At 37.5% G+C, this 16,282-nt stretch overlaps 2 protein-coding genes across 4 annotated transcripts in view; one reads left to right on the top strand and one right to left on the bottom strand.

Moving 5' to 3' along the window:
• Rundc3b (RUN domain containing 3B) overlaps positions 1-16,282 on the top strand; it is a 153,625-nt gene that overhangs the window by 32,596 nt on the left and 104,747 nt on the right. For both annotated transcript variants that reach the window (XM_028862216.2, XM_028862224.2), the window contains exons 3-4: positions 6,315-6,448; positions 15,246-15,331. In XM_028862216.2, the coding sequence (XP_028718049.1) occupies positions 6,315-6,448; positions 15,246-15,331 (220 nt within the window). The remainder of the gene's footprint in view (positions 1-6,314; positions 6,449-15,245; positions 15,332-16,282) is intronic.
• Positions 1-16,282, bottom strand: part of Abcb1 (ATP binding cassette subfamily B member 1) — a 249,668-nt gene that overhangs the window by 231,554 nt on the left and 1,832 nt on the right. The window lies entirely within an intron of this gene.

The raw sequence follows: 16,282 nt of genomic DNA, 5'->3' as shown, positions 1-16,282 counted from the left end.
TATATGTCAAAGGATACCATTATGAGAGAAAGTAATAGCCTACAGAGTATGAAAAGATCATTACCAATTATATATCTGATGTGTGGTTCGTATTTAACATATATAAAGAACTAAAAACCTGAACATTAAGAAAACATGAATGAATTTAAAAATGGGTGACAGAACTAATTGGAGTTCAAAAATGAAACACAAATGGCTGAGAAACACTTAAAAGAAAGGTTCAACATCCTTAGTCAACAGGGAAATGCAAATTAAAACCACTTTGAGATTTCATCTTCCTTCAGTCAGAATTTTCAAGATCGATAAAACAAATGACAGCATATGCTGGAGAAAATGTAGGTAATGGGAAACACTTAGTCATTGCTCGTGGGAATGCAAACTTGTACAGCCATTATGAAAATCGGTGTGGTGGCATCTCAGGAAGCTGGGAAATTGATCTACTTCAAGGTAACAGCTATACCACTCCTTGGAATATACCCAAAGGACCCTCCCCCTTTTTACAAACATAATTTACTGATCCATGTTCATTGCTACACTATTTATAATAGCTAGAAGTTGGAAACCACCTGAATGTCCATCAGCTGATGAATAGATAATCAAAATGGGGTATTTATACAATGGGATATTATTGAGCTGTTGAGAAAAATGATATTTTCAGGTAAATGGATAGACCTAAAAAAAATCATCCTGATTGAACTAACCAAGACTCAAAAGACAAATATTCTGTGTTTCCTCTTGTATGTGGATATTAGATTTTAAGCTTTCTGTATGTGTGCTAGAACCTGAATAACCACAAAGGTGAGGTACCTAGAAAGGGACCCAGGGAAGGAGAGGATCTCCAAAGGAAGGGAAAATAGAGCATAAGATTATAGGGAGGATCTCCAAAAGAAGGGAAAATAGAATATAAGGTTATGGGGAGGTAAAGGAGGAGCTAGAATCAAAGGATTAAGTAGGGAGGGAGATGGGAGAACAGAGTAAAGGAGGGACTGTGAGTGACAACTAACACTAAAAGTTATTTGATAAAACATATAGAAACCTACTACTGTAGAAGCTTCCTAAAATACATATATGAAAGGCATCTAAATTAAGTCACCATGTAATGGAGACAGTGTCCCCAACTAGACATAAGCCACCAAGAAAACTCTTAAGTGCCAGTTTTTGGCCTACAGGGTCCTATGGAATCCTTCAAACATTCCAGGGTATTGCCAAGGCCACTGGCTGCTCTTCACAACCTGATGTTAAGACCGTACTGCTGAAGACAACACTTACATAATCAAATACAAAGAAATGCAGCTGGTGCCTAACTAGAAGCTTCATCCCTACTGAATAATGTTCATACTGTGAGAATGTACTTTGTACACTTGGAGAGGAGAAAAGTAACCATCAATATAACCCGAATATAATCCATGACCTTCAACAGTGAACTGCTGCAAAAGATACTGGCACAATGTGGTACGGATGTTATGAAAGCAACCAACTCCTTTTGAATGGCTGTAAGGCTTACTCTAGGAGATGGATTCCATGCCTGACACTGCTAAAGTGGTCGAGAACTTGAGACTAGATAGGTTATGACCCTAGTAGAAACCTAATACTGTTATTCTGCCAAAGGAACATAGAGATAAAATTACTCCTGAGGAAATACTGCTATAGCCATAGATCCTTGCCCAACCTTCATCAGAGAAGCTTCTTTTTTCAGTAGATGGGACCCAGAAAGACCCGGAGAGACCCACTACTGGACCATATGCAGAGAGTGAGAGACTTTGGAATTATCAGTGCTAAATGAGATGTCTTCATCAAACCCCTCCTCTCAAATTCCTGGGATCTCTGCAGAAGAGGAACAGAATGATAATAAGAGTCAAAGGTGATGGATGACTCCAGTGGAACAGCAACTTTCAGATACAACAGGAATAATACACATAAGGAACTCACAGAGATGGTGGCACCACTTTCTTTTCATTATTTACAGGAGGAGAACAGGTATACTAAGGATTTAAACGTATGTGAGGAAGTCCCAGATACAGTATGTTTCCTTGCGCCTCCCCCACTTCTTTCTGGGCTGTCAGTGAGAATCCAAAACCAACAGGAAAACCAACTAGCCAGTTCTCCTCCATCTGTCATACCTATGGTGCTAGAAGAAAAATAAATACTTGGTTGTAGCAGTCTCTGAACCTCTCTTTTTCCATCCACAAAATGGAAACACTGTGGAAACTTGTCTACAGATAACATAGAATCCATTGTATTCTTGTTTGGTTTGTATGCTTCTGGTTGCTTTTGTTCTGTCTAGAATAAGACTGCTAATTATGATTATTATGATTAAATCACTTGGGGCTAGAGAGATAGCTCAGTGGTTAAGAGCACTGACTACTCTTTCAGAGAACCTGTGTTCAATTCCCAGCACCCACATGGCAGCTCACAACTGGCTAAATGTCAGGATCCGACACACTTACATCTAAGCAAAACACCAATAAAATAAAAATAAATACCTTTTTTTAAAAAGGCCAGGCAGTGGTGGTGTATGTCTTTAATCCCAGCATTAGGGAGGCAGAGGCAGGTGTATCTCTGTAAGTTCAAGGCCAGCCTGGTCTACAGAGCAAATTCCAGGACAGCCAAGGTTACACAAGAAAGACCCTGCCTTGAAAAATCAAAACAAAACAATAACAAAAACCCAAAAAACAAAAACACCCAAAAGCCACTTATATTCTACAAGTAAGTATTCATTTTAAATCAGACATTTTCCCATGACCTCTTCTAGTGAAGTAAAAATAGTAACCATACTAAGAGAATAATGACAGAAAAACCGTGTCGTAAACTGAGTCTGAGATTCAGCAAGCTTTGACATAAGCCTAGTTATGTAATAGGTAATTTTTCTTCAATGATATTTCATGAAAACTATCTTTAATTTATTAAGTTTTTGGTTCTACTAATAATAAACAATACAGCAAATCTTTCAGGATAGAGATAAGAATGGCTTAAACATAATGACACATTCTTACTATTTTCAAGGGGAAGCATTCTACTCTGATTTGCATCTTAATGTCATATTATTATTATAGCTGGAGTGTGATGTGGTTGTAGATCCTTTCAGATATGTTTCCAACTTCAATATTTGTTAAACAGTTATAATCTGAGGTAAGATAGATGTGGCATTGCTGTATAAATCTTCCTTTGATTTTTCATGAAATATCATTGTGATTGCTTGTTGTGTGGTTTAATAAAGGATTTAGTTGTTTGGAATGGTGTCAGACAATGTCCTGTGGGACATTTCAGTGTTTGCTTATAAGAGAAGGAAATGTCATTTATTTGGAGTATGATTTAAGAAATTTGACCTTGGAGTTTTCCCATAGAAATGTACTACAATTTATAAGACAACTTGGCCAAAATTCATGATACTTTCCCAAGTGGTGATTGTTAAACACTATATGAACTGAGCAAGTTAATTTGAAAGATGGCAAGGAAGGTAGAACTATGGCAGGGTTTGGAGGGAGGAAAGAGATGGGGGAAATGATGTAATTGCATTATAATCTCAAAAACTAAAAAGATTATTTTAAAAAATAAAATCATATGAGAGATTTTTATTTTAAAGTTGGAAGTTATAGCAAATAAAAGTCTGTTCCACAGAGTAGAAATTTAGTCAGTGTTGTTAAACTGATGAATGTGTTGATATTGGAATGCTGTTTCCAACGTTCAGGAAAAATAACATGAACTGTAACATGCTTGGGTAGAAACGGACCACTGCTATTTAAAAATGTATTTGTTTATAATTTGCAGAAATGTTAAGCCTAAAAATATGTATTTATTTTTAAACTTAAAAGTTTCTTAGCTAGATAGTTCAAACATAACTTTTCTTAATCAGTCCTACAAATTCTAAGATGAAAAGTGAGCAAATGCGTTCAGGCTCTTGCTCATTTGAGGCCATTGTAAGTTCTTGCTTTTGGAGAGTGGTGGAGGTAAAAGTAAGAGGAACCCTTGCTGTCTTGTGGAGCCTTACAACATCCCAGTAGATCAGGCCACAGGCAGCCAGCTTACTGTGCTTCTAGAGGAGAGTCTCACATTCATCTCAATTGGGTTCATTTTATTTATCAGATGAAAGTAGTGTGCTTATTTCTTCAGGATTATATGTACGTTCTTATTTGGACTATTCAGTGTAGAATTATAAACTCAATGGTAGGTTTCTTAAATATCTATGTGGTGTTGTGTAACACGAATCCTAATTGGCCGTAATAATAAAAACCTGGAGCCAGATATCAGGGTAAATGCCGAAAGATCAGAGAAGCAGATCAGCCAGCCACTAGAGATGTTGTTTTTAATAATGTTTACTTTTTAAACAGAGATTTCCTAAGGTTGCAGATGGCTGGCTCATCTCCAGTATGCTGGTGATGTCTCCTGCCACTGAGCTGCATGGGAACATGGAATTGACATTCTGGGGAGGGCTGTATCTGCCAAGTAATCTCTTCTGGTACATTGCATGGGTTGTGGAAAATTTCCAGTTTTGTTTCTTAAAATCCATAGGGTACTGATGTCTTAAACTAATTTTTAAGATTAAAATCTTGTTTTAGGCTAATTTATATGAGTCTGTTCTTCCTTTCCCCTATGACTCTGTGTATTTCTATTGTTTCCTTCTTTAATCCTGTTTTTATTAGAACTCACAGTGATAACAGTCAAATTATTATTTCTAAACATCTGAAGTGCTGAATAATATTTCATGATATGCAAACTGTAGGTTCAGAGAAACTGTATGAATTTTCCAGTCACTCAACAAAACATACATGAGTTCTATCAACAATAACTGCTTTGCAATCCATTAACCTACATCAGGAGTATATTTAGTTTCTTTTCTCCCTGTTAGAATGAACAGCTTTATTTACTCACTGAAAATATCTTACTAAATTCCCTGCCATATGCAAATGACTGTTGAATCTCTCTTTTTGTTTTTGTCTTTCGAGACAGGCTTTCTCTGAAACAGCCCTGGCTGTCCTGGAACTCACTCTGCAGACCAGGCTGGCCTTGAACTCACAGAGATCCTCCTGTCTCTGCCTCCCAGTGCTGGGATTAAAGTTGTGCATCACCACTGCCCAGCTTTGTTTTTCTTTTTGCTTGCCTCTGTAATATGATCTAACATTTTTCATATGTTTAACTAGAAAACAGTTATTTTTCAAAGATTAGAGTAGGACAAGTGATAAAACAGAAAGCAAGTTTTTTTTTTCATTTTCTTAATGTGGATTCACACAGGTAATCATTTTAAACAGTTACTTTATCTTATATGCTGTATCTATAGCCATACTCACAATAAAAACAAGTTATGTTTTATTTCTTTAGAACTGACATTTATGTGACCTTCAGCTCACAACATTCTAATTCAGTCTGTCGCAATTGTACAGGACCTTACTTCCAGCTTAGTGTTTTTATGGGACTCCTGAGTGTGTGTGTGAACGAGTAGGTCTTTGATTCTTATGCCTTCTCTTGGGCTCTTTTCCTTCTGTTTGTTTGTTTAGTCCTAGTCCAGTGTGTTAGTTTTTGTTTTATTATATTTTATTATTATTCCTTAGAAGTCTGTTTTCTAATGAGAGACAAAGGGAGTGGATGGGATGGGATGGGAGGTGGGGAGAACAGAGTTAAGGGAGGGAACTGTAATTGGGATATAGTATGTGAGGAAAAAATCTATTTTCAATAAAAGGGAAAAATAAGGGCTGTGGTTAAATGCAAATAAATAAAATAAAATCACCATAAAAATGAGGATGGTATATACCTGGGTTTTTCACAGGTTGGTGACGCAGTGACAACCAGTGAATGACTGTTATAGGAGAGTTTTGTAGGTGACAGGAAAGAGTCTCAGGAGAGTAAAACTCTTCAGTGAATGAGGAATGCTAATTGATTTCATTTGCTTATAGGATCAATCACGAACTGTCTTGTGAATTGAAATATAACCTTATACAGAGGAATAAAAGATTTGTCATCAATTATTTTCTGTTTCAAAAAGTAGAAAGGGTTTAAATCCAACTCGTCACACGTAAATGAGTGCTTACTGAGTGTCCAGGAAGCACAGGAAAAGCTCCCTGTGCTCCAGTGAAAACCTGAGACAATAAGATATTTTTAGTGGTCAGTTCCTTTCCATCTCATGTGAATAACTACAATTCAGAATTGCTAAGTCAATATTCAGAAGTAACTCCAGTAAATACAGAATGGGACTGTTTAAGATTTTTCAATACCTCGATCAGTATCCTTTCCTTACTAGCACACTGCAGTGTTTACTGTTCGTGCCTTTTGAGTTTTCTGGACTGGTTTAATTTCTTCTGTGTTACAATTATCTCCCAAAGGTCAAGTAACCTGGTTTGGGTATGAAAGTCCTCGTAGCTTCTGGGACTACATCAGAGTGGCTTGCCGGAAAGTTTCTCAAAACTGTATCTGCAGCATTGAAAATATGGAAAATGTCAGCTCCTCCAGAGCTAAGGTAAGACTTGACAATCTGAAGTATGTCTAATCTAATTAGAAGTTATTTTACCTGGACAGAAAATATATGAACTCTATATTGAAAAAAAAGTCCCAGCACTTGGGAGGCAGAGCCAGGCGGATCTCTGTGAGTTCAAGGCCAGCCTGGTCTACAGAGTGAGATCCAGGAAAGGCGCAAAGCTACACAGGGAAACCCTGTCTCGGAAAAAAAAGTTTCATTTCTTTTCTTTGTTGCAATTTGAACATTATCCAAGTTAACATCCTTTAGAGGTTTTATTTTTATTTTTATTTCATTGTATATATGTACTTATTTATAATACTCTTTTTTGAATCACCACTATTGAATCCAGAATAGCAGGAGGATATGAACCAACTCACTACAAATTTCCTTTTAAGAAGCACTTTAAAATATACCCTGTTCAAGCTGGGAGTGATGTTAGGGAACACCTGTAATCCAGCACTCAGGCGGCAGAGGCAGGCGGATCTCTGAGTCCTAGGCCAGCCTCGTCTACAGAGTGAAGTCCAAGACAACTGTGGCTACCTTGTCTTGGAAAACCAACAATATGTATGCATAGTCCTGAGGAATCCTTAGGGTCTTCAAAGGGCTTTCTTTGAGGGTCCGTAATCTCCAAACCAGCACACAGTGTTCCTTCCCTTTCACCGTGTAAGCATGTACACTACTAATGCACAGACAGTGGTGGCCAGGCCTGCACAAGGGAAGGCAGGCGGTGGCATCAAACGACACCAGCAGCCGTGAGTGCTTTCCAGTGTCTATTGAAAGCCAGTTTACTTCAGAATGTCTGCTAATGGCATCGTAAGTATTGATTGTTCATTTACGCTTTGGCTATGTATTGACTACGCAATTGGTATGACAGTGTATAATATGACTGGGCATTATTATGCATGCCTGGAATCTCAACACTAGGGAGGCTGAGGCAAGACGGGGGATTGAAGGTTTGAGGCCAGCTTGGGAGACATAGTGAGTTCCAGCCAGCCTAGATTTTCTAGTAAGCTGTATCAGAAAATATTTCTGTAGCATATTGAGATGCAATGGTTACTTCAGTAAAGACACTGCAATTGTCTGTATTGTGAGCTGATCTAGGCACTTTTGTGTGATGCTATCTTTATTTTGAAGAAACTTACAACATGTAACTTGGGAGCTGAAGAGAGAGACCTGCCATTTAAGTGCTTACCACACAGCATAAGGACCTGTGTTTGATCCTCGGGATCTACATTGAAAGCCAGGCATGGTAGCATATGTCTGGAATTTCTGCTCTGGGGAGGTTGAGACACACAGGTCCTTGGGGTTCACTGGTCAGCCCAGTAAGAGGCCTTATCTTAAAGATCAGTGTGGACAGCTTTCAAGGAGTAAAGCCAAGATTATCCTTTGACTTCCATGGACACTTACACACATGTGCACATGAACACACACACATACACAAAGAAAAAAAATTTTTTTTTCAGATTTAAGCATTCGGAAGACATTTCTTGAAAGAAACCACCTTTCTTCCTAAAGAATATGCGTAATGAAACAACTGACAATATTTGTTGCTAGTGGTCAGCTTTTAAGAAAAATTAAACTTTTGGAAAGCTTGCACTCAGTGCTTTAAGCTTGATAAAGTCTTTTCTGATAACATTGATGTTATCAGGAAATATATTTTTAAACTGTTTAATAGAATTTAATATTTGATAGACTTGCCTAACTTATATTTTCCAAGTGACCAATTCATGTAATCAAAAAAACATGCAAAGTGAATAATTCAGTTTAAAATAAGCATGTGAATTTAATGTAATACAGTATTAAAAGTTCATTGTTTTAGTTAAATACATTGCATCTAACTATTAAAAATTACCATTTGTTGAGCCGGGCGGTGGTGGCGCACGCCTTTAATCCCAGCACTCGGGAGGCCGAGCCAGGCGGATCTCTGTGAGTTCGAGGCCAGCCTGGGCTACCAAGTGAGTCCCAGGAAAGGCACAAAGCTACACAGAGAAACCCTGTCTCGAAAAACCAAAAAAAAAAAAAAAAAAAAAAAAAAAATTACCATTTGTTGAAGGTAGGTTTTTTTTTTTGTGTGTGTGTGTGTGTGTCTGTCTGTCTGTCTGTGTGTCTGTGTGGTGCATGCTGTATTCACATGTACAGATGTACACATCTGTGCATGCACATTACATGCAGCAGTCACAACAGGATGTTGTGTGTCTTCTTTCATCACTCTTTACTTTGTTGCCTCAAGTTAAGTTTTCTTCCCAACTGGAAGGTTGCTGGTTAGGGCGAGGCTGCTGGCTGAGAACCTCTGGACTAGAGTCACAGGCGTGCACAGTCATGCTGGCTTTCTGTGTAGCTTGGGTGCTTGCGCTTGCAGGACAAGTACTGTTACCCACTGAGCCGTCACACTGTCCCCACTGACTGAGTTTTAGAATGTGAGGTGTAGTAAACATTAATAGAGATAGTCTAACTAAAAGCTGTGTTAGGGTCCTCCATAACCTTAAAATTTGTAAAAACAAATCGAAACAGACTTTTTAAAATGTCTGAGATGCTAATGTAAGCTGTTTTAGCCTTAATTTGGGAAATATTTTATGTTTTATTGGGCTGTCGTAAGTAGAAAAATAAAGATTTACAGTCTGAAGATAAGTAGTTTTTTAGAACTTTAAAATTGAAATTGTATCTCAGCTGATTTATGTCGGTTTTGCTTTCCCTGTGACTTAGGAATGGAATCTCAATTTTTGTAGGTAAAAAGATTAGTTGTATTTTGGATGAACTGAATCTATACAAGCAAAAACCTGTGGCACATAAGCTTTCTTATTTTTATTAGGTCTTTTTACTGCCTGCCTGGGATTGCAATCGGATAGCTCTTACAAAAATGCTTAAGCCTTCTTTCCCTCCCCTCCCATTTTTTACTGTAAGCAGACTTTTTTGTACCGTAAATTCTGATTATGATTTCCCATACTCTAGTCCTCCAATTCCTCCCCTCCACTCTTCCCATCCAGATCCACACTTTTTCTGTCTCTCATAGAAAAAAAGCCAGGAATCTAAGGGATAATAATAAAATAAAGTAAGATAAAACAAAATGAGTAATTCAGAATAAGACAAAATAAACAGAAGAAGAAGCTCCAGAAACACATGTAGGTACAGAGGCACGTATGTTCTCACAACGAGAATTCCTTAAAAACTCAAAACTGGAAGCCATAATATATGCACAAAGGACCTGCATTTAGGTCCTTAGCTTCTCACTTTTCTATGAGAAAAGTGTGTTTTGGAATCAGTCATTTTCATAAAGAAGATCTACGAACATAATCAAAACCTTTCAAACACATCAGTTTTCCAGCGTTACTTTCCTCCAAGTCTCATGATGATATCTGAGTTGAGAAACCATGTCTGGGATTCATCCAGATTCAGCTAGATGAGCTTATGTGAGGGGAAAGACTCCTCCATAAATCTCAGTTTCTCATCTGGTAAAGGGAATAGTGACACTGGCATTGCCAAGGTCTTTTAATTTGTTATGTATTTAATGGTCTTCTAAATATTAAATGTCAGTGTTAGACAACATTTGAAATTGAGCATCACTTCTTCACATTCTTCATAAATAAATACTGTTGATGATCTAAATGGCTTTGAAATGCAATGAATGGCAAAAGTAGGGTAGTTGGGCTTTAACTGCAAATTGTACAGAAACAGAATTTGCCCCATCTGGTGGTAAAATCAGAAAGTTAGATGCTTAAATCTTGTGAGAGAGTAGATTCCCCCGATGCCTGGGATAAGACTGAGGACCAGAACATGAAAATGCTGGTAGCTTCTACAAGTTGAAAGTGGACACAACTAACAATCACAAAGACAAGAATGGGGACTTCAGTTGCCAACCTACAAGAGCAGAATTTGACTATCAACTGGCCTGAACTTGGATGTAGATAATCCCCCTGTGGCCCCCATTTTGTGTGACCCTAAATAGAAAGATCCTGGTGTTGTCCACCCAGACTAATGCCTAATGAGAGATGCTCAGTCAGTGGGCTTTAAAGCCTCTAGATTTGTAGTTTACTGCTCGGCTAAAGAAAACTAATACAATTTTCTGTAGTAAAACCTAGTCCCCCACTTAGTTGGCTGTAAGCAGAGCTCATTGCCTTTCTTTCCCCAGCACAGCAGTGTGCTGTGTGTAACTGCTGCATTGAGAGAATGATGTTTAGCATAAATAAGTCTCCCAACAACTGAATACAAAAGGGTTTTCACAAATTTTCAGTATTGTATTACACAGATCAAGTCATCCTTAGAAGTGCAATAATTTACTGCTTAAGCACTTCCTGAATCTGGGATAGCTCTTTTACTACTAGATGATGAAGTCCCCAAATTCCAATAAATAAAGTAAATTTTAAGGGAAAAATACATAATCATAGTGTAAGCACACAGAATCATGGAGAAGTAAAACAAATTCGTGTTACAGAGTTTTTGAGTCATTATGAAGGGCTATCGGTTAGATCATTTACATTGGTCTTGATTCAGTGACATGCGCATTGTGGCAGGGTTGAAGAAGACCGGAAGATAGCCGCGTCTAATCTACTCCTATTGACTCCTATTTGAGAAGTTGTTCAAGGGAAGTCACATGGAACATGGATCTATAAAGAGTTTAACTTGCCAACAAAATACTTGATAACCTAAAAATAAGAAATCAACTTTTTAGTTTTCAAATTTAAAGCAGGAGACATGAGCATAGCAAGTATTGTAAACCCTTTAATACAGATTGGAGTAATATGTACATAACTGACTTGTCCTCAGAATTCAGAAGTACTTGAGAAGACAGCAAACATTAGAAATACAGCACTTTAATATAAAATTACTCTTCAGAATGAGCCTTAGTTGAAGAGAGAATGCGATAACCACGGGGCCCATAATGCAGCCATGAAGTCAGAAAGCATCAGAAGAGACAGAGAATCAGACTATAGGCAGGAGAATGGGGCACTGAAGGGAAGAACCTTTCCTTCATATCCCAAGAGGAGCTACATCAGGAGAGATAGCCACCATGTAGAACAAGACAGGCCCCTTCTGAAGGGAGAGACATTCCAGAAAAGGGATGGGTGCTGTTCTGACATTTACAAGGAAAAAAAAAAAATCAACTGTGGAGAAAGGAATACATGCTGCGAGTCACTGTTACCAGTATCTGTTAATTCAATCAAACCAAGCATATCAAAACATCAAGCTAGGTGTGGTGGTACATGCCTTTAATCTCAGTGCTCAAGAAGCTGATGAGGGAGGATCCAAGGTCAAGGCCAGCTTAGGCTACTGGCAACACTGTCTCAGATCTCTTCATCCGCAAAAAGAAAAAAAAAAAAAAGATGACTGATGCTAAGAAAACTATAAAGAAATAGAACTATGTATGGGTCATAAATAGGATAAACTCTTAAGTAATTACAATGGCTAAAAAAAATAGAAGCAAAGATGAGTATTAGGAAACTCAGTGTTTTACAGGAGAATTCTCATCAAACACACATAGGACTTGTACAAACATCAACCATTTGCTGAGCTCTAATTGATCTCAGTGGCCTCCGAAGGACTGGATCATGTGAAGCAGGTTCTCTAACCACAGTAAGCTGGACTCAATAACAACAAAACAGCAGAATGCTTTTATGAGTGAAAATTTGAAGGACCTCTAAGTAGCTCATCGGTGAAAGAGGAAATCATAATCAAAATTGAAATGTATTTGAAAAATGACAATGAAGTACAATATATAAAAGCTCGACTCAAGGAAAGTAGACTTAAGGCTTTTGTGTATGTTTGAACAACCAGAAGTGCTAGAAATCAATTAGCAAAGATTTCATTTCAACAAGCAACCACAGAAGTAGTAACTGTGAGTAGAAGGGAAGACAGAATACAGAGCAACACTTGAATCACACTGAAGCAAATTCATTCTAGAATAGCAACTAAAAGCTAATGACTGGTATAATTCATAGATTTTAGTAAATTTCTTCACGAAGTGAAATGGATTGTAGAATAGCAGGAATGAAGACAACCCCATATGTCCTGTAGACCAGTGGTTCTCAGCCTCTAGGTTGAGACCCATTTGGGGGTAGATATCCTACATATCTAATATTTACACTATGATTCATAACAGTAGCAGAATTGCAGTTATGAAGTGGCAATGAAATAACTTTATGGTTGGGGTCACCACAACATGAAGACCTGTATTAAAGGATTGCAGCATTAGAACCACTGCTGTAGACAGTAAAAATCCTGTGAGGCTATTATTAATAACTTCACATTGATAGATTTGTAAAAATGATAGAAGCGGGAAAATCCTTTGAAAAATAATCACTTACCCAATCTGAAATAGAGAATGTCTGAATATCGTAATAATTAGGCTGTACTATAACTAAAACCTACTCCTACGTGCAGATCCATTTTTAATTTGGTGGAGATTTATATGAAATTAGACTTTTGTATTCATAAGTGACAGTCTTTTGTCAAATGTGTCAAGGCAGATATCTTTACTATTTGATGTCTTTTTGCTCTTTTAATTGATGATATCTCATTCTCTGGATGAGAAATAAAGGGAGAGTTCAGAGACCGGCGTATTTGATGATGAGAGGAGATTTTTTCCCCTCTACTAATGGCATTTTTTCTTTGTTTCATCATATAGTAAAATAAGGATAGTATCATAACCAAAACTCATGCAGTTCTTATGGAGACTATTTTAATATACACAAAAGTTTTGAACAGAGTCTAGCACATATTAATTATGTTCTTGAGAACTATCTACATCCATGGCTTTTTTTTTTCTTTCTTGAAGTCTTAATGATTCATCATTGCCAAATAATAAAGTGTAAATTTCTTAACATTACTTCAGGTTTTCTATATCTTGGTGCCAACAACCTTCATAAGTCTTGTTTTTCTATTCTAGTAAAAGCTCTTTCATTGAAAGAAAATAAATCATTAAAATTAGCACAATTTGTTACCACAACAGAGAGTTCCACACACATGCAAGGACAGGAAACTAAGTGCAGCCCAGCTCTGTGTGGATTGGAATTAATAAATCAGGAAGCAGGACTTTCCCCACATCTCTTATCTAGCCACAGCACAGCCTCCTGTGCCTAATTTTCTCTGGATGGTGCCTTCCCTTGCTTCTATACTTGTGACAGTGTAGCTTTTTGATTCCACAACATACTTCTAGTTTCTGTGTCTGTTAGACTGAATTTCCAATGAGACTCTTGGGGCTGTTGGGCAGCCAGCAGCCTGCCTTTTCCTTCCTCTGTTTCAATCAGCTCCATCTCTGTGGGTTCCTCAAGGCTTGCTCAGAAGGAACAATGGGCTGAGCGCAGAGCACACTGGAAGTCAATGGAGTGGGAAGCTCAGCTTGCAAGGCCATCCCCATTGTTGATTTTCTTCCCAGCAGCATTGCTGTTCCAGCCTGGCTGTTTTTATCACTACCTAGACTGCTTCCTTTCTTACCCACGAGCATGCTAAATTGATTATACCTGTGGACATGTTCATGCTGTCCTCCAAGCCCATGGGCTGAGCATAATGCAGATTAATTATGCATCTTTATTCCCATTGCTGTTTCAATGCTGTTGTTTTCTGTGTTATTCGGTTGCCAGGAATTTTCCTGGAGATTTGAGAAGGGCTAGGTAGAAATGAAAATAAATGAAATTTTATGTTCTCTACTGATATTATTCCTTACATTCTTTCAGTCTAAATAGGCTATGAGAAGGCTTACTGGGGTAGCCCAGTGAAATAAAGTGCTTGCTTCACAGCATGATGACTTGAATTCAAATCTCCAGCATCTACAGCCTGGTGCAGTGGCCCTGCTCTATCACTCCAGATCAGACTCCAGGTTCAATGAGAGACATGTCTGAGAGAGAGAGAGAGAGAGAGAGAGAGAGAGAGAGAGAGAGAGAGAGAGAGAGAGAGACAGACAGACAGAGAGAGACAGACAGAGAGAGACAGAGAGAGAATATGAATTGCAGAGCAATAGATAAAGATACCTAGAGTTGACTTTGGATCTCCACACACAGACAGGCAAGTGCAACCACATACCCACACAGAAACACACACATCTATAAGGAATATTTTAGAGTATTAAGAAAGACTAGCTAATACTAGGTACTAAGAGGGGTTAACACTTTCTAGTAATGTTAAATGATTCACACATCAGAAGTTCTTGTCTCCGATTCTGTGCTGAAATAAGCTAATATCGGAGTTGAGATTTTTGGGTTTTTTGGTGAGGGCAGTTAAAACCAGAGCCTGGAGCATGCTAAGCCAATGCTGTATCACTGAGCTACATCCCTAGTCCCTGGCTTCTTGCTGTTGTTATCTATTTTAAATCTTTGGTAGCATATTTTAGCTCCAAATTTCATAGCTCATGATTTGGGCTTGTGACTGGTCATATAGTGTAATTTCCTATCGGTATGAAAACTTCTTCTTGGGGCATCAGTAGAAAACTCTCAAACAAGTGTTGTTGGAGAGACTACGAAAAGACTGTTTCATGTATTTTATAAGGGGACTCATTTTAACTAGCATGCTGCCTTTGATATTGAAGTAGAATTTTGTATAAATGTACTATATGATTCAAAATATATATCAAACTCAAGTAGCTCATTTTCATCAGAGGATATAGTGGTAGTTTGATATGTCATATAGCTTCTGAAAAACAAAATATATGCTTAATATTATCGAAGTTTTCTGCTTTATCTTCTTAGATATGTTTCTTAGTCATTCTTTGTTTTGAATTATTTGTTCCATATTGTTAATATACATATATTTAACAGTATATAGAAAATATTTTTAAGTTTCTTATTTGATCCTTTCTTGTTCTTCTTAGGGTAGAGCCTGGATCAGAGTAGCACTCATGGAAAAACATTTGTCTGAATACATCTCTACAGCTTTGAGAGACTTCAAAACAACCAGGTTTAAAAGTCCTTTCAATTTTCTAATATTTATGACTTGAAAAATTAGAATGAAGAGATAGTCTGAAGTTCTCAACTTTCGGGTCATCCATTTTCCTTGCTGCTCAGATAAATCTGTTGTCTTCTTAGGAAAGTGTAATTTGTTACCCGAATATACATTTGACTTACTGATTTGGGTAAAGGGTACACATGGTGCCTGGGATGTTTTTTCTTTGAATCATTCTGATTATTGATCATTCAGTGCTTGCAGCTTCATTCTCCCCATTCACTTTTCACTGACAAATTTGAAGAAAGTTCGAAGTTTGAAATTCTTAGATATCTATCTCTTTCTCCAGTATAGTGCTTCCTAATTTCTTTGCTTGGGAAGACTTAAATAGATCATTTATTTCTTTCATTCATGTACAGAATTAATAGTGGCTTTGCTGTCTTTTCAGTGTACTCTTTGAAGATATTATTTTTCTAAGGTTACATTTTAAGGGATGGCCTACTGTGTGCTCTATAAAAATGAAGACCTTATTGCTTTTTAATTAGTGGTGAAAGGGTTCATACTAGGACAACAGTCATGAATATTTAGTTCTTGTCTGGTGATCTATATTTGTTGCTGTTGATAATACTACTTTCCTCCATCTCAGAAGTATTTGTAAATGAAAACATTTAATAATTTCATTACCTTAGATATATACTGAATAGGGCCATGGGCATAGGACACTATGTAAGATAAAAATTAATTAGGATTATTTAAAATTCAAATGTAGTTGTTTAGTTGCCGTATCACATTTCAGGTACTTCATGCATGGCAAGTTGTAGAGCATTTCCCTTCTCACAGACAGCTCTGCTGGCTCAGGCTACCTTAGGACTTCTCGGTGGGTGTGCTTGTTTAACCCTGCTCTTACTTCTGAACAGGGTGGCCGAGTGGCAGCTGTAAATCAGCTTTGATAGGGAAAAGATAGGA

Source organism: Peromyscus leucopus, chromosome 3, assembly GCF_004664715.2.
Source record: "Peromyscus leucopus breed LL Stock chromosome 3, UCI_PerLeu_2.1, whole genome shotgun sequence".
NCBI lineage: Eukaryota > Metazoa > Chordata > Mammalia > Rodentia > Cricetidae > Peromyscus > Peromyscus leucopus.
The sequence above is the reverse complement of the archived record's forward strand: the minus strand, read 5'-3'. Positions and strand labels throughout refer to the sequence as shown.